Source organism: Sander vitreus, chromosome 6 (assembly GCF_031162955.1).
Source record: "Sander vitreus isolate 19-12246 chromosome 6, sanVit1, whole genome shotgun sequence".
NCBI classification, from domain to species: Eukaryota; Metazoa; Chordata; class Actinopteri; order Perciformes; family Percidae; genus Sander; species Sander vitreus.
Window position 1 is genome coordinate 27,726,299 of NC_135860.1, and position 18,613 is coordinate 27,744,911.

General features: G+C 41.5%; 1 protein-coding gene across 1 annotated transcript in view; it reads right to left on the bottom strand.

Moving 5' to 3' along the window:
* Window positions 1–18,613, bottom strand: part of adgrb1a (adhesion G protein-coupled receptor B1a) — a 145,601-nt gene that overhangs the window by 75,464 nt on the left and 51,524 nt on the right. Inside the window, exons 12-13 of the mRNA XM_078253605.1 lie at window positions 16,402–16,510; window positions 12,205–12,348 (exon numbers count right to left, since the gene is read on the bottom strand). Of these exons, the coding sequence (XP_078109731.1) occupies window positions 12,205–12,348; window positions 16,402–16,510 (253 nt within the window). The remainder of the gene's footprint in view (window positions 1–12,204; window positions 12,349–16,401; window positions 16,511–18,613) is intronic.

Sequence of the window (18,613 nt, forward strand, 5' to 3'; positions counted from 1 at the left end):
GCTTTCATCTATTTATTCTCCTGTAGATCGACTTTTCTAATTATATCTGAGTCAGCACACACGTTGCCTAGGCATCATTTACTCCTCCCTTCTCTTTTGCATCTTTTGTTGAGGAAGTAACCTCCTTAAATGTGCATATGACAATTATTCACCTCAATGATACATTAATTCATTTTAATTTATTAATAAACCCCTGGAGCAAGATTTCTGCTCATGTTCAAAACTTTGTGCACACTCAAAATATATCTGTGTTCTCTGAGATTTGGAGGAGTCGTGATATTTTGAGAAAAATAAAGTTATAATAGTCACAACATTTCAGAAAATAATCTACCTGCACCATAGTCTGTTGTGCATTACGTGATTGCTCTGCTGATACGGTAGATCTCAGACCGTCTGACAGACACAGAGCCCCGTTTGGGTCTCTGGTCTCTGAATAAGCGAACGTTTAGGCAAGTGTCTGTACGCTGCTCTATGCTTTTTTTTTTCATTGGTTGTTGCGTTAAATCTTACCCAGATACAATAGTGCTATTTTCTGATTGGCTGATAAGTGGCAGGCTCAACTAAGAACTCCAGGGGAGACGCGCTTGATTCCTGCCGGTTCCATAGTGAGAGCGGCGCGCCAGAGAAATTTTGGGCGCTTTGGCATATTAAATATATTATAAATAGTTTTTCCGTGTGAGAAATATAATGTGTGGCGGAAGTGCGTAACAAAAGACCGAAATGAGTGACTGTCACGCCAGAGCCCTGTATATCTGCGTCCACGTTGTCAACATAAGACCTGTGGCGTTAGTGCTCCTTTTGTACCATCATTTTATTGAATGAAATATTAAGCTTCGCTCCTACGAGATGGGTGGGTTTTTGTTACACACAAAGCTAACTGGCTATAGTTAGCCTGTTTGTATGCTAGCGGACATTAGCTAACGTTGCCGAGCCAGCCAGCAACTTCGGCAGTAGAGTTTCTGCGAGCTAACCACGACAGTATTGTCACCCACAATCGACCTCTGCTGCTAAAAGCAGTCAACCTGCAGTGATGTTTGAAATGGAGACACACATATCGTGCCTTTTCCCGGAGATTTTTTCTGACCTGGAGTCGGTCTTGACTCAGACTCAAACCTTTTTGTACTCGGTCTTGACTTGGCCTTGACTAGTCCTGGTCTTGGACTTGTCTTGGACTCAACAAAGGTAGTCTTGACTACAGCCCTGGCCCCTGGAACTAAAGTGGATCAACTAAGGACATTTGAGAATCACTGCTGTGTGCATATAGTGACACCATCCAAAGACAAAGACTCCATTTTAATAGAGTTACAATCCTTACAAATTCTGTCCTGGTTGACTGATGGTAGAACAGGTGTGTTTTAGTGGCACAGGTCCCAGAGTTCCCTGGGCTTCAGTGCCAACTATTTGTTATACTCAGTGCCAACATTTTTAAATGATTTTTTCTGTACATCACAACTGTATAGTTAAGGTCAGAGAAATATTTTGCTTTTGGCAAATAAAATATGGTTAAGGCATGGTAATAGAAAACTATGAATGGTTAGGGTTAGGCAATTAAACACAAGGTTTGGAAGTGATTGTGGTTATGGAAAAAACAAAAAACTCACAACACATCATTGCGTGGACCCAAGGGTCCTCATGTTCAATCTGCCCAAGTCTGAGAGGACAGTCTGTGTGCAGCCCAACTGTATGACTGAGGGGAACATATGTTTGGACTGTAAGCGTGGACCATACACGCTGACAAACATGGGTTAACACATGTGTATGCAGACATTAATTGTAGTAAACCTCCACTGTTAGCATCTGTTTTGGAGTATATTTGGTCTTTTGTTCTCTATCTCTCTGTACCAGGAGTCTTCAATGTTTTTTAGGCCAAGGACCCCTTAGCTGAAAAAGAGACGGAGCAGGAACCCCTTACTACATATATTGTATAACATTTTGTTGCAAAAATAATCCTGACCTACAATAACATGTAGGGAAGCCTTAAGCCTTCACACACCATTTAATGGTGCATACAATACTAAGCACTTAAAATAAAAATTGTTGGCATGATCATGTATTTATAAATCATGTTTTAATGTTAAAATGTGGCACAGTAAATCCTTAATTAATTACATTTTTTTTTAATTTATACTCTTTATTGATCCCCAATGCGGAAATTACATATTACACTATGTTGTTATTACACACTACACACAGGCCTGAAATACACACACACACATGCTCAGGTCCTTTTACATGCACTAATGAAGAGATGTCAGAGTGAGTGGGCTGCGACTGCTGAACAGGCGCCTTGAGTGGTTCGGGGGGGGTTCAGTGCCTTGTTCAAGGGCACCTTGGCAGTGCCCAGGAGGTGAACTGGCACCTCTCCAGCTACCAGTCCATCTCCATATTTCTGTCCGTATGGGGACTTGAACCAGTGACGGGGACTTGAACCCGCTACCCTCCGGTTCAAAACCCAACTCCCTACGGGCCGAGCTACTGCCACCCCCTCAAAAGGGTAACTACCGTTTTTTCAACCCTATTCTCCTATGTTTCTGTGTCGTAGTGACTGATGGGAACACCAATCTTTGACATTGGTCCAGTATTAAGTGAGATTGCTGCAGTCGGCAGCAGCAAAACAAGCTTCAATGTAAGTTAATATGGCAATTGTGCAGCTTGTATTTACGTTCACAAAAGTGTTGGTTTTGCCACTGACAGGCTCAGATTAAGATACTAAGTGTTTGACAACATTATGTGCATAACCTTTCGTAGCTATATGACGAACAGCCTGCCTGAACACTTGCACCATTTACCCATTTGGGAATCCATCGTTTGAAATGGTGATCACCCAATCACAAAACATCTACCGTACTACCGACATCTATTGGCTGATGTTGATCTGATCTTTGCTTCTCAACATGTGACTGCAGCTCTCTTTGGGTGTGCTCCCCCTGCTGCGATTAAGGGACAACAGAGTAGCGCCAGCATCGGAAGAAATTTGTCAAAACTTGACTGCTGGACTACATGAAGGCACAGACAGCCCCGGGGCGAGGAGAAGCCTTCTCTTTCAGGCTGCGGTGTCAAAGGCGGAAAAAAAACACAACTCCATCTGCCAGGCCATCTGAAGACATCTAGCTCTTCTGCTCCAGCACACTACATGGCAGCCTGAGAGCACGTAGCAGTGTGCCAGGCAGCAGGCAGAAGCTGTAGCTCCCAGGCAACAGCTGAGCTCCCATGGGCATCAGGGGGGAACCGAGCAAGATGTGCATGTGTGTGTGTGTGTGTGTGTGTATGTGTGTGTGTATGTGTGTGTGTGTGTGTGTGTGTGTGTGTGTGTGTGTGTGTGTGTGTGTGTGTGTGTGTGTGTGTGTGAGGGGGTTGAAGTATTATGTGTCCTGCTCATCCACTCTTTGGCTGGCCCATACAATATGCTCAGCCAGATTGTCTGTGCCCAACAAGAGCGAGTCTGGAGGGACTTCAACCAGTGATTCAATAAGTTATGTGTCTGTCTGAAGAAACTCAAACAGTTCATAGCCAAGTATCTGCCCATATATTGTATATATGGTGTTTGTGCCGAATATTTGTTTGCATATGTTGTGTGAATATGCACGTGCATGTAGTCATGCATAAGCATCTTTACTCACATGGCTTCACATATGTAATGAGCGGATATTTCATGACACAAGCATAACATCTGAAACACAATGTGCCTCACTCTAATTCCTGCTTCAACACACTTCAGTTTGCAAAGAGGATTTGCCATATCTGGGGCTCTTCTCAACCAGTTAGTGGTGAGAGGAAGTGGACTTAAAAACCCTTTAAAAGTGAGTGTGCACTTGTGCTTACCTAATATACTCCATTACCTCCTAACAGTAACACACATGCCAAGAACGCAGTAAACATCATACAAATTTAACTTGGGTCTTGCTTCCCTGTCAGATATTATTTTGATCATGAACTTTCTGTGGTATTTGGCTCACACTGCCTCTTAATGGAGGCTATGCACAACAGCAGGATGTGAGGTGAAGTCAAAACTAAATATACAGAGAAGAATTTCACTTTGTCTCTCATTTGACACAATCATGTTTATTTTATTATATCCTTTGTTATGTACTTGCAAAAAAACCACACAAGTTCTGCTTATTGAGGAGAAGTTAACGGCTACCCCTTTAAAGTGGCCATATTATGCTTTCAGGTTCATAATTGTAATTTGAGGTTGTATCAGAATAGGTTTACATGGTTTAATTTTCAAAAAACACCATCTTTTTGTTGTACTGCACATTGCTGCAGCTCCTCTTTTCACCCTGTGTTCAGGTCTCTGTTTTAGCTACAGAGTGAGACCTCGCAACTTCTGTAAGATCTCTGTTGTTAGTCGCACATGCGCAGTAGCTAGCTAAGGACTACATGAGCTAGCTAGCGGTTTCTGCAACTTCGACCTGTACAAGGCAGGATTAGCCGGGAGACTTCTTCTAAATGAGGGTGCACTTCCAACTTTGTGTGGAATACCTGCAGAACAGGGACATGTAAGTAGTTCTATACAACTTATTTTGTAGATTAGGGTGAATTTGTGTGTGTTGTAGCCAGGGCTCGACACACAGCAGGGCCGAGGTGTGTGCGTTACTTCACGCAGCACATGTAACTGACTGGAAACGATACTAAGGGTTATTTACCGCCGATGGCGCAGATGAACTAAGGCTACACTCGTTACTGTAAGTAGCCTACAATAACACCTCATGATTAAAGAGTCAATACTTATCAATAACCACCTGTTCTACAGGCATAAACGTGTAGAAACCGATATTTCAGTCTGCTCTGTCTGCACTGTCCACTCTTGTCCACCGCGCTGTGCAAACATAGCTCTACTCTGCAAATAGCGACTTTTTACAAACAAGCTACAATGAAAGATGTCAGTTTGTAGTCTAACTGTTTATATTTGCAACAAATCTTGAACTTTGGCCAAACTCTTGTAAACGTAGCTTCTGTCTAAACGAACCATCCTCTCCGCTGGAGCGGTAAACCTATGGATGTATTATAAGACCAAAATATATGCATGTGGCTACTTAATATGCACGTAAATGACACCGCGTTCTTCATTCTTGATGATGTTGCCGGTTGTATTATTTTGCAACAGCATTGTCTTATTTCAAATTAGGCATACAGGCTAGCCTGCTTATCAATCCATTCATCATTAAAGCTGTTGTTTTCCACAACTTTTCGCTTCAGCCTCTTTGACAGTGACATTTTTAACTGACAACAGGCCTTTCTTCCTGCAAGCATTGTCCACCAATCAGGACACTGCATACTACAACAACCATGTCTCTGTAATCACAGACTTTAACCATTACTCCTCAGTGAACTGCCTCCTAGTCTGAGATCTTTTTCTAGTTATAAAGAGCCAGTTATCTTGATGGATTTTCCATGTTTTTTAGGAGCTTTTTCCAAAGCTCCGTAAACCACTCTCTGATCACGTGCCTCCATGAGCCAATCAGAGTTGTTCCATGCACCGCGCAGCTTAGTTTAGATGTAGACAGTCACAGAGTATAGTGTAACGTGAGGAAAATTCCACAACAGATAGCAGTCGGTCATAAGTCGTCACGAGGCTTACCAGTTTACCAGTAAACGCAACATTTTGTCCCGTCTGTGTTGTTTTTCAGACAAGTGCCCAGTGCTAGTTTGAGTCTTTTAGCTCATAGCTTTAGCGGCAGACTCTTTGCTAACACTACACTGTTTAGCTGTCAGTATTTTAGCCGTGTTTACTACTGTAGCTAACGGTAGGCTAACGTTACCTGCTGTGTAACGTGTTATTAGTGTTTACTAGCGTGACATGCAGCAATGTCTCTGTTGCCTCTAACGTCTGTTTTGGAGCATCAGAGCGCAACGCAGACATTTAAGTGGCACCTTAATCCGCGTTGCTATTTCGGCCGGTAGACACCGGGCACCGGGGCCCTGTTGGCACCGGATTTCAACATGCGCCGTTAACGTGAACAGAAAATTGCGTTGCCTGTATCTTTTCGCGGCAAACGCACATGTTTGGAAAGCGGTCGCACAACAGGTGAAATGGCATACTCCTTCATAGTATCCTTCAACAAAGGAGGAATGTAGCACAATATGGATGTGAAAGCAGTTATAATTAGCCTATGTGACAATACAATTTGTTTTGGTTAAAATCAACGAATAATCGTAATAATTAATCGTGATCAATATATTGATCAAAATAATCGGGATTATCATTTTGGCCATAATCGTGCAGCCCTAACCCCTGGTCTAGCTTTACTGCTAATGACACATCAAACAGTGGTAGTGGCTAGCTGGGATATAACCATTTTCTGAAGCTTCATGGTAGGTGCGGCGTATATTTTCCGGCTTTTTTGTCCTTTGCCAATCACACCTATGATATTTCTTTCAGGGCCAGTAAAAATGTAGAAGGGGCCAGCAAAACTCTGATCTACTGGCCCCGGGGGCCAGTGGGGATTTTTTTTATGTTGAGCCCTGGTTGTAGCAGGGTTTTGCCATTGAGAACGAGCTAGCATGCTAGTGGCTGGGTACCAAAATCAATACCTTTCAGGCACCGACCGAATTGCCTCGAAAGTATCGAAAAATGCCTCGTCATTCGATGGCTGTCTAACGTTAGACGTCGTAAAAACACTCAGGAAAATTCACAGAGGCGTGGTCACGTAGTAGGAGCTGAAAAGTAGATAAAATGATTTGTGCCGTAATGTGTGATGTTGTCTTTTTGTTTTATAAAATTGGTATCGAAAAAAGTATTGTTTAGGAACCAGTATCAAAGTCACGGTACTGTATCAGTAGAAGATGAAGACTGGATGTAGTGCTGGTGACTACCTTGTCTATAGGCCTGTAAGCCTATGATCACTGGGGATTTATATTTGCTAATAATATGATAAATATTATTAATAACTAGAGGAATATAAAGTTGGAATGTGAGAGTCATCATGACATGACATCATGACATTTGTACTGAAGGTAGAAACTGTGAGAGATTCAAGCTACTAAAACCTAAGAAAAAGTTAGTAGACAGATATGTAATTAGGGAGATATGTGATTTTCTATTACAGGACCAAAGAATCAGTGTAAACAAGGCATCAGAGAGCAGTTTTAATCCCTGTAAGCAGGTCCAAGCTGTGTCCCATAAAGAGGGCTGGCTGCTGGTGTGACATTGCCACTGTGGATACACATCTCCCAGCTGGGGAGGAAATTTCCTCTAATTGCTCCTGATTGGCTCCTGTTGACTCCTGATTAGGAGTGACGGCCTCATTAGCATGCTAGCAGTACAGAGTGCTGTCTTTAATGGTCCAAACCATCCCGAACTGACAAATAACCCGCTGCTACTGAAAAGTGTGTACCTAGCCCCGGCCTGCACACAGGAGCTCAGCTGCTGCTGCTCCTAACAATGTTCACAAGTCATGATGCAAAAAACACAAATATGAATATGATGCTGGAAAACTCCAGATTATACACTGTAAAAAAAAAAAAAAAAAGATTCAGATTGTTTTTTTTTTTAAATATAACAATCAAACACCATTAAAAGAGTGACGGTAAATCTTTAAAAAAAAACAACTATTTAATGCGCTACATATTTAATTACTGATAATTATTGTAATTATACTTAACTTTGTATGTAATGTGAAATACTGTATAAATCATACAGTAATTTGTCTGTATAATAATGTAATTTGTCATAATTAGCATAGTACTTAAAATAACAGTTGGGTTGCTAATTAACATATAATGTTCATAATTTTACACACTTTTAAACACAATTTAAAAAAACTGAATTTTTTTTTTTTTTTTTTTTTTTACAGTGTATATAATGACGATGTCTCTCAATGTGTGCCACCAATAATGTAATGTAATCATTTAATACAATTTTGAGTCAAGACAACTTGTAAAAGACCCGCTGTGTTTTAATGTGCTGGGTAATGTCCTTTTTCCTGCCGTGCGCTACATTCAAATCAATACGACACACCTTACAAAAAGCGTGGAGGTTGTCGATATGACTAGGTAAGATGCATGTAAACTGTTGAGCCCAACGCTGTTGAAATTTACAGCTATATTTCGATTTCTTTGCGGGAACACCGCCTCCACCTGCCATTTTTATCGGCTCGCTTTCGGCTCTGAACTTGCCGCGAAGCTTGCGCAGAGATCAACTGCGCAACTGGGTTATAGGTTGCCAGGTTGAGGTGACAAACGGGTTGAAAATTGTATATGGTGTGTGGATTGTGTGAATGCGATGCGTTTCATACAAGATCTGGCAACATTAGACAAACATATTGGTCCGATGATTTATAAAGGAGTTTGGGCCATGCAAATTACCGGAGTTTCCCGGGAGAAATAACAAACAGGGAGGGGTCCAGGAGATAGGGCTAAAAGAAACCCGGGAAAAACGGGAGTGTTGGCAGGTATGAACTAAAGTATGGTCAAAGGTAAGGCAACTAAAACACTAATACTAGAGTTCAAAATACATATATATTTTTTAAAGGCAATAATATCTGTTATTATGATACAGGATATGAACTCTCTGTGCAGCATTACAGCTGAGGGCATTATCCTCCACACACTCCATCCTCCGCACATATTACACTGCTGAGTCATTTCAATGGAGGGTTCCCCAATGTTTTTTATTTTAGGCTTTGTCTGAGATTTATTCCATAACTCCAATACAAACAAATGTGAGAGAAAAATAGAGAAAAAAAGAAGAAAAAAGGTCCAAGACACTCTTCTTGTGAAAAAATTAAAAAGCCTTCATTTAAATGGCTATTTCATATGAAAATCTTACATTAAGAATAGAATTGGAATTTGTTTCTGCAGTGCTCAACGCAGTACAAATAAAGTCAAGGTCCCATATATTGTTCCAGGTTCATACTGGAACAATATAACAAGTTTACGGGATTTAATGTTCAAAAAACATTATTTTTCCTCATAATGTCTGTCTAAATATACCTGTAATCACACTCTGTTTAAAAATCTCAGTTTTAGCGCCTGTCTCTTCAAGCCCCCATCCCCAGAAAAGCCCAGTGTGCTCTGATTGGTCAGCATTTCCGGATCTTACGCATCTGCTTTTCACGTAGTCATTGCAGCCGGGGAATGACTGTAACGGAAATTTCTACAGAAGTCCTGGTAGCTCATTTAATAGCACAGTTTCTGTATTCTGGCTGATTGAGAATTTAGATACCTTCACAGTATTTATACAGCAGCTCAACCTGCTTTCTAATCAAAAAAGACATCTTACTTTTGACAAAAATGGGACCTTTAAGAACTGTAATAATGGTGTTGTACCAGAGTGTTGTGATGTAAAAGGAGCTGAGCTCTTGATTTACCCTACATTCCAACCTTTACTTATGGTCACAAGCTTCTTAAGGGGATTGAAATTTGACTGTGGAAACAAGCGACTGAAATGAGTTTCTTTTGCAGAGCTCGCCCTTAGAGACACTTCCGGCCATCTGATAAGAATGCCTTTTGCACCCCTCCCTGTGGAGGTGTTCTGGGCACGTCCATCTGGGAGGAGACCCTGGGGCAGACCCAAAACACTCTAGCAAGATTACATTGTATACTCCATCTGGCTTGGGGAAAGGTCTTGGGATCCCCCGGTAAGAACTGGTGGACATGCCAGGTCTACCTTACTCAACCTGCTGCCACTGCTCTAACCTGGATAAACTGCAACATGTCACAGATTTCATTTGACTTTTTCTTTCATTGGTTTTCAAATACATGTCTGTCATTTTGAGCTCCACAAACTAAATTGCATTCTTGCACCTCCATTCTGTCGCAGTGGTGGGAAATAACGTTTAACTCGTGCACGCAGTGTCAGATAGTTAGGAAATCCACAACTGCATCAAAAGGCATCCCTCCAGTTAATTCAACACAATTCATCAAAGACTACTGAAGTTATATATGACATTTGTTGAGATCATTGGCAACAACAAATACAGGTTAAATTAATTGATTTGTAAGGCTGCAATTAGCAGCAAATGGTTATTTTCATTATTGATCGATTAAAAATCATCAGTTTTCATTGACTGATATCGATCAATATATCATTTAGCCTATATATCATTAGATGTCTATCAGACGTTACCAAAGATCAAAGCGATCCCCAAAAAAAAATATCTGACACGTTCTGCAGTAAGAGCACAACGTTGTATAATTCCCTTTGTCTATAGGCAAAAAATAAGTATGTAAATGCTTCTGTTTGCAATTCTGCGCCATCAAATTATAAGGCAGATGGGCTTTGTATTAACGTTTTATGAAACTATCTCTGGCCTTACTGAAGACAACGTGCCTTTTTGTTGTACAGCTGCTGAACAGTGGTTGGTGAAAAATGATGTTGTTATTCTCCTGCGTGTTTTATTTTCAATATTAAATACAACCATCTCTGGGTGCATTTGTCTGAGCGGGGCGCTTTGCTCGGCAGATTAATGGTAGTAAACAACGTTTTATAAATCAATTCCTGTTCCCTATTTCTGCTGTTTTGTCTCGACGGCCCCCTCCCAACCAACCAAACACACACACAAACACACACACACTGATTCAAGCACACACATTCTTGAATTCAGAAACAGAAGGCAGACAGGCCTGCTGTAATCAGCATTTGGAGAACATGAACGTGTTCTGCTCTCAAAAGACACATTTATAAATAACATCAATCAACAGGTTTTATTCCGAGGAGCCACAAATAATTTGTTGTCACTCTTTCCTGGTTACAGTTTACTGTGTTCATTCTGTGTGTTCTATCTCACAGCCAAATTCCACCAGGCGCATCTGCGCTGCATTCCGGCGGCGCCACGGATTCCACCATCAATCACGGACATTCAAGACAATGCTTGTTATGGTATTAGCAGGGCTTAATTTGAGCCGGAACACGCCGGAACGTGTTCCGGCACCTCTGACGTTGGATCCAGAACCTTTTTTATTGGAGCCGGCACCTCCTGTGTCACCATGAAAAATGAATCGCCTAAATGAAAAAAATAAATTACTGTTTGTGTAGTGTTCAATGTTGTTATCTGTCTTGTTAGTCTTTATTCCCCATTAAAGTTCCACAAAAATGTTGTATTTTCGATGCGTTTTGAGGTGAATTTTCAGGGTAAGACAGAGGGGGGGAGAGGGAGGGAGGGAGGGAGGGAGGGAGGGGAGGCACTTCAACAGCGCGGCGCTGCACTTCAGGTGACACATGCGCTTGTGCTGGTTGAGATTGCTGTAATAGCCTCATTTCACTCAGGGGAAAAATGTCAAAAAGACAACAAAGTTTGCTTAACTTTTTGAAATACGCTGGCCAGTCGGATCCCAAACAAGCAAAAAACGTTTCTGCCGATCAAGAATGTGGAGAGCACCGTGGGTTTTTTGGTTCATTTAATAGTCCTATGGATAATTTCGCACGAATAATCGAATAATTTCGCACCGATGCAGTCCACGTTCTGAAATAAAAAATAAACATTGCCCTGATGTACACACAGCGTTGTTTAGGTTTCTTTAGTCAGAGAAGCTACGTAGGCAGTGTCATTTTATTTTTGTTCCGTTACCTCCAACCCCCGTTTTGAGTCGCCGGATCCACCCCCGCTCTGCGCTCCGAGACCTCCCACTTTACAAATTAAGCATTGGGTACTAGCAGAGCCTTTCAGTGACAAGTCAGCAGGCAAGACGCTCCGCTTCTGAGATGCTCCCGGTGTGGCATGGCGCGTGGCGGAGGATGGAACAATACTGCAGCGCGGCCGGAACGCGTCATTTTGGGGTCAGTGTGATGCTAGTCTCGCATTGCCAGAACTTCCTCCACAGCACTGCGAAAGAGGGTCTGGGTTGTCCATACAGAATTCCCATATAGGAGAAAAACATGCTCTGGTTTATTGGCATTTTTTTAAACCAATCACAATCGTCTTGGGTGGTGCTAAGCACCGGACAGAGCCCCGGTGCTGCTGCAAAATAGCCTCATGAAGGAACTTGTTTTGGTGGAACGTGTGTACGTTCAAAAGTAGTTTCAGTCGTGCAACAGAAACCTCAGATTGGACAGATAGTCTAGCTAGCTGTCTGGATTTACCCTGCAGAGATCTGAGGAGCAGTTAACCACAGTCCTCAGAAATCCACCAGAGTTTAGAACGCCAACACAAAGACAGAGGAAGGGGAGGGACATCCGGCCGAAAAGAAGGACATATCCCGGAAGTGTAAGGTTGTGGATATGGACTAGTGTGATGCAGATGTGAGGTGTGTTCCATCTCTCACCTGGCTTGCCAGTAGACAGGATGTTCTTGGGGATGGTGACTCTGTCCTCAGAGCTGCGGGCCCAGTCCGCCATGCCTCTCCAGCCCTTCATAGGGAAGCCGATGTCTGCATGACCCGCCACTGGACGCTTATGGACACTCAAAACTGGAAGATAGAAATGGGGACGACTGAAACTTTCACTTATTACACCAATTTTAATCAATAGTTACATTCTGTTTCTCCATATTTGCAATTCTACTCCTGCTACTTCTGTCTATTTTTTTTACCTACCTACGGAAGTACCTGGAAACATATTTTCTCAATCAGCTTCTTCATATAAGTCATGGGCCTTACATGAACACAACATATTCTACCAAAGGTAGAAAAAGTAAGGGTTAATGCACGACAAGGTGTACATTGTCAGGTATTAATGGACGACGGCAAGGCATGAACCGCCCAAAACGTAATAACAGATTCACATTTTCTTTTTCTTTTAATGTAGCCCATCAATTTAGAATGTCAGTCAGTTCCACCGGAAGTTTTCCTATAACATTTTTTTAAGGACAATATGCAGCCAATCAGATTCGAGTATTCACCCAGACCATGGTATAAGTATGCTTATTTCACATAAGAGATTTCACTATTTGTGTTTTCCTCCGTGCTCTTCTCTCTGATGATGTCACGAATGTCAGTGCACCAATCAGAATTGAACAACATGTTAATCAGAATCTGATAAAAAGTCCTTGGAATTTGGGCATGGAAGTTTCTTCTGGCGGGGTTGCCAGGTCACTGTCAATCAAATAAGGCACACCCACACAGTCCTGATGAAGCAGTCTGAGTTTGTGAGAGCTGAGCTATTCATAAATAATACATAATAACTTTGTTTTTCTGAACTTTAACTCTGAGTGTTATTGTCTTATTAAGTCATGAATTTTTAATGTTAAGTACTTTTTTAAATAACTGGTTTTAAATCTGGTGTATGGCCTGTAGATAGAGGGTACCATACTGTATGTTGTAAAGATTGGAAGATTGAAGCTTGTAAAGGCCTTTACAAATGAAATTGACCTCACCTGAGAAGTTGTCCTTTATACAAAGTCATATGGAAAACAATTGATCAAAGTCAAACTGCTACAAAATGATTTAGAAATAAAAGCAGTAAACCATATGTAAAACATGTAAACCATGTGTAAAACATGTATCTGTTATAATGTCAGCATGGCCAGATTAACCTGCTAAACGGCCATTATCTGCTGGGCCTCTATGAGCCACCTATTCCTCTCACTCTCTGTACAGTGTGTATAGTGTGTAGTATAGTTTCATTAAAAACATTAAGCAATGTACAAAATATAAACACCTAAGAACCCTGCTTAAAACAGGACAGGCAACCAGGCAGGCAATAAAACAGACCCACCTTATCATGTCAGTTAATATTGCGCATATAGTGCATACTACAAAAAAAACCTTTCTATTAAATTAAATCAGCATGAACCAGCTGACACACAGTAAGCCTGGAGCTTTGGGGGACCATGGAGTTCTGGGGCCCCAGAGCCTGGTTTGCCCGGTTGGTATCCCAGCCTTGAACGTCAGATAACACCACCAAGAAATGCTAAATTTGATTTAGTATTCAGTGATTGTTCTGTCTGTCTGTCTGTCTGTCTGTCAGTCAGTTCAACCATTTCTCACTCGCAACTCATAAAATACTGATGCTTGGTCAGTGGCTCTCAGCGTCAGATACTGACGGATAAAGGCCCCTTTAGTGTCTGTATGGAACGCTCTGGGCATAGCAGCAGCTATGTAAGATAACGTAGTATTAAGAGACACAATGGTAGTGAAAAGCCGCCTAAGGAGGTTGGTTGTGGGGGGGGTGGAATGGTCAAACAACACACATTCCGAAACTTAACTGTCCCGTTCTTGTGCTGCATGTCAGTTAAATGGACGTCCCGACCAAGCGCGTCTAAATACGACGCCAAAGGGCTAGATGCTAAAGGAGAGTTTTTGAGTCACAAACGCCAAAGGCCCCTGACCAAGCATCGCTTTTTGATGCGCTGAGATTGAGAATGTGTTGTCCAGATGCATCAAGGCGCTGTGCATATGGGCTCACATAGACTACAGTGGATGCAGGTGTTTTGATGCATGTAATCAGCATGTGTGTGCTGTTCTTGGTTTCTTTCCATGCCAGTGTAGTAGTTCGCCTTTAAAGACCTTTAAAAAGTAGTAAAGATAATTTTATTGACTCTAATCTCTCCCCTATTAAAATTAAAAAAAGAATAACCAAATCGTCAATGTCATGTCTAGCTCCTGCTCATTAGGTCATGTTTTTGTTTATTTCTGTATGTTTTTTTTGCCACTTCGTGTTTTATTTTGATACTCACCATCTCGTTTCAGGTCACTTCACTTGCTGGTCTTTGTCTGCCTTCCCGCCATGTGTGATTACTGCCCCTCCCCTAATGTGCTGAACCTGTGTCCGATTGTCTCCCCTGTGTCTGTGTCTATATACCTGCCCCTTTCCTCACTCCTGTGCCAGTTCGTCTTGTACCGTTTGCGTCAGCGTTCCAGCCTGTTTTATGAACCTGCTTCCTTTTCTGGTTTTGATTCCTGCTTCGGTATTTGGGTACTTGCCAGTGGTTTCTTTGTGGCATTTTAGGCCTTTATTTGACAGGACAGCTTAGACATGAAATGGGAGATAGAGGGGGAATGACATGCAGTAAAGGGCCGCAGGTAGGAAGTAAAGCCGCGGCCCCTCTGCGGCCCTCAGCAGAGGAAGTCTGGTGAATCCCTTCATCCTACAACTCGGCTACTTTGATGAGTTTGGAGGCAGAAACTCTTTGCAGGCAGATGATGTGTGTGGTGTTGCCTCTGGGCGAGGTGTGGGAGGTACGCTGCTGGTGTGGGTGGCTATATTTGGCTCCAGACAGTGAGGTGGCACAGCAATAAACAGGACCTCTCATCTGGCCCCAATTCCCACATACTCTGCCTCGACTAAACTCAAACTCTGCCTCGTTTTCATCTGGAGGTCACGGAGAGCAGCAGAGCCTCTGTGATGACTACGCTACATTTTCTACCCCTATCTGAGAAAAATTGAGCGTTTACAGTCACTGGGCATTGGAAAGGGGACAGGAGGTAGTTGTGAATGTGGATCTGCTGGACCTGCTGCCCTGGGGAGTGGAAATATTTACCGTGGGTAATAGAATGTCACAAAAACAGAGAGTGTGACATGCCTTGATCCAATAATATTAAAATAGTTGAAACAGATGAATTTACAACAAAGGATGGTGGGAAAATGCAATATTTTACAAATGTTTATTTATTTATTTTTTTTCTTTCTATTATTATTATTTTTATTAAGTTCTTCTGGCAACTAATGATATAACTAGTTAAACAGCCACATAGCTGCTGGCCTGGGGATCAAATGATGCTTGTTGCTATAGACACCATACCCAATATGTATACGAGCTGTACTACCACTGTCGTTATATATTGTTTTACTGTGTTTCTCAACTGACGACATTAGAAACCTTAGATAAAAAGAAGAAAAAGAAAAAGATTCAGTGATGCCAAACCAATGCAGTGGGGACGGTATCTATTACATTTGTGGATTTATTTAAGTTAAGGTTGTCAAACACACTGTGTATAAATGTTTAACATTTTGACTTTTTGTCAAAAAAATAATTACATTTCAACTTCTGAAGACTTGTGACTTGTTGAGAGCTCTACTTTTGAGCAAAACTGAAATTGAGCATATCAAACCCTTCATTTCCTGCATTCTATTGAACTTTTCTGCAACAATTTGTGCCTTTTCTGCATCAAGTTATGGTGCAAATGTCTTAATTTATGTAAAGGAGATTACAATATATATATATATTATTTTTATTTATTTATTTTTTTTGGGGGGGGGGCATTCTCATAATTTCCTGTTTTGGCCAACATACACACAGATATTTATGTGTTTGTGACCTAACTATCACAAACACGCTAAAATCAGAGGATAATATGAATGAGTCCTGCATCTGACAGGAACATATAGCAACACTGGTTGTTGAAGGTCTTGAGAGTGAGTGTGCAGGGAATGTCTGTTTAACCGCCAGTTGACCGTCCCCTGTCCTCCCTTTTTATGTATTGACATTGTAGATATGAAGATCAATCTTCAGAGAAAGAGATAAGAGCATTTGTTTTGATAAGCAAAGATGTGGAAATCTCCTGGATGGAGATAAGGCTGACCTAGGTTATCGGTGACTTCATACATGTCTTGGAAGTCTTTCATCCTCAGGCCAATGACATCCACAAAGTCCTCCACCAGACGGAACAGCTCCTTCATGTTTGGCCCCAGCTGAGGAAACAGAGACACACAGAAGTAGAATGAAAGAAAAAAGGACTATGGATTATATAGAAAAGATGTAATTCTGGCAAACAGAAGCCCTGTTTACATCCACATGTTTTTCTGGAATGAAGTCATATCAAATAAAAAAAATGCCTTTTGGAAAAGTGGAATTCAATTGAATTTCATTAATATCGACTCAAAGTTTGTACGTTCGATCTCATCGGATTTTATTCTTAATCGGTAAACGGCTTATGCGATAAACGCTGATGGAAACGTTATTTGACGAATAAATAATGAACTGCGATTAGGTTTTAGGTCATTTTATGGTTGCAACCGGCCATAAAACGAAGTTGAAGAAGTTTTAGGACATTTCTGCCACGAATTTCCGCTTTCTTTGCAGACATGGCTGGTGTCAACAAAGACAGATATAAGTGGATGAACGAGGAGACGAGAAGCATTATAACGACTATTTTAAATAGCAAAAATCGAAGAAATGCCATAATTTTACTGCATCATCATAGCAATGTTTTGATAGCGTCGTTGTTGTCTTATTATAGCTTGATATGTCGCTATCAGCTGGTACATAAGCAACATAACAACTGGTGCAATATGAATCATTTGTAGGGTGACGGCGCGATCCATTTTGGCTAGCAGACTTTGTTCACAAATATAAGATAAGAAGAAATATAAGATTGAATGTTGTGCTATTCAGTGTGAAAATGAATGGAAACACATTAAATGCCTCAAATCTGTTCAATATACCAATTTGATCGCAAAACAGCATGTGACGTCATTACGCAGCAGGTTTTTAATTTGCTTTAAAGCCATTTTATGGAAACACACTTTCACCGGCTTTATGGTATGAATGTTTTTAACGAACTTCAGATAATTCCATTGACAAGTGGGTGGAAACATAGCTACTGTCATACCAGTTCAGTGCCAAAATCTCTCATATTGTACGCCGCAATGACCAACATTCATATTTCATTTTGTGCATCCCAACTCACAAGTGCACACAGACACACACAGACACGCACGCACGTACGCACACACACACAGGCACCAGCCTAACTATATAAATATAAATGCAATTGACTCTAACTTTAGTGTGTGAATTTTCGTAGTATGTGTATTTTCACACTATCTGAACAAACCCTCAAGTGGCTGCGAATTTCTTTTCTTCTTTTGGCATTTAGGGCTTTATTGTAGCAGCTTAGACATGAAAGAGGAGAGAGAGGGGGAATGACATGCAGGAAAGTGCCATAGGTTGGAATCGAACCTGCGATTTCTGCATTGAGGACTGAGCATCTATATATGGGCGCGCGCTCTACCAATAGACCACCCAGGCACCCGACTGCAAGTTTCAATCCTCCCTGTAAATTATGCCTATGCATCAAAAACATATTTGGCATACAACAAATATATAAATCATATCACATCCATACAGGGATAGTAGTATACAGCTGTTAAAACATAATCAAATATATGACACACTGGTATCAGATCAGTACTCAGTATCGGCCGAAACATAAGTTCAGGTATCGGAAACGGTATCGGGAAGCAAAAAAGTCAAAAAATACATCTATTAAAGGAACACACCGACAGGCGAAGCACTGCTACTTGGGCGGAGTGATTCCTGAAAAGCACCGTTGTTACTCTCTGCTCCTCACCACGGGGCTTCTCAGGTGCTGCGAGCAAATCACTCTGCCCAAGTAGCAGAAGTAGCAGTGCTTTGCCTTCTGAGACTATAGTTCCCAGTTTATATACGGTTAGAAGATGGCTGTGTCTCATGTGACCTTGTTATTTGTACACGCTGTGACTATACAAATCACAACATGTAAAGAGGAAAATGTTGGCGTTAATTTGTCACTTATTGGGAGCAGTAGGCTAGTTGGAACCGGTTACCTCCAGGATCTGGGCTAAACTAGGCTAGCGGTGGGGGCGTCAGACAGAGTTACGACACGCACGGAGATGAGAAGGGTTTGTATGGACTTATACTCTGGGGGATACGGTGAATAAGACAAAGTCCCAATAAGTCGGTGTGTTCCTTTAAGAAGTACTAATAGCTTTGCCTCCTACATAGTGGAAGAACTTGCACGTGTTAGTTGCATT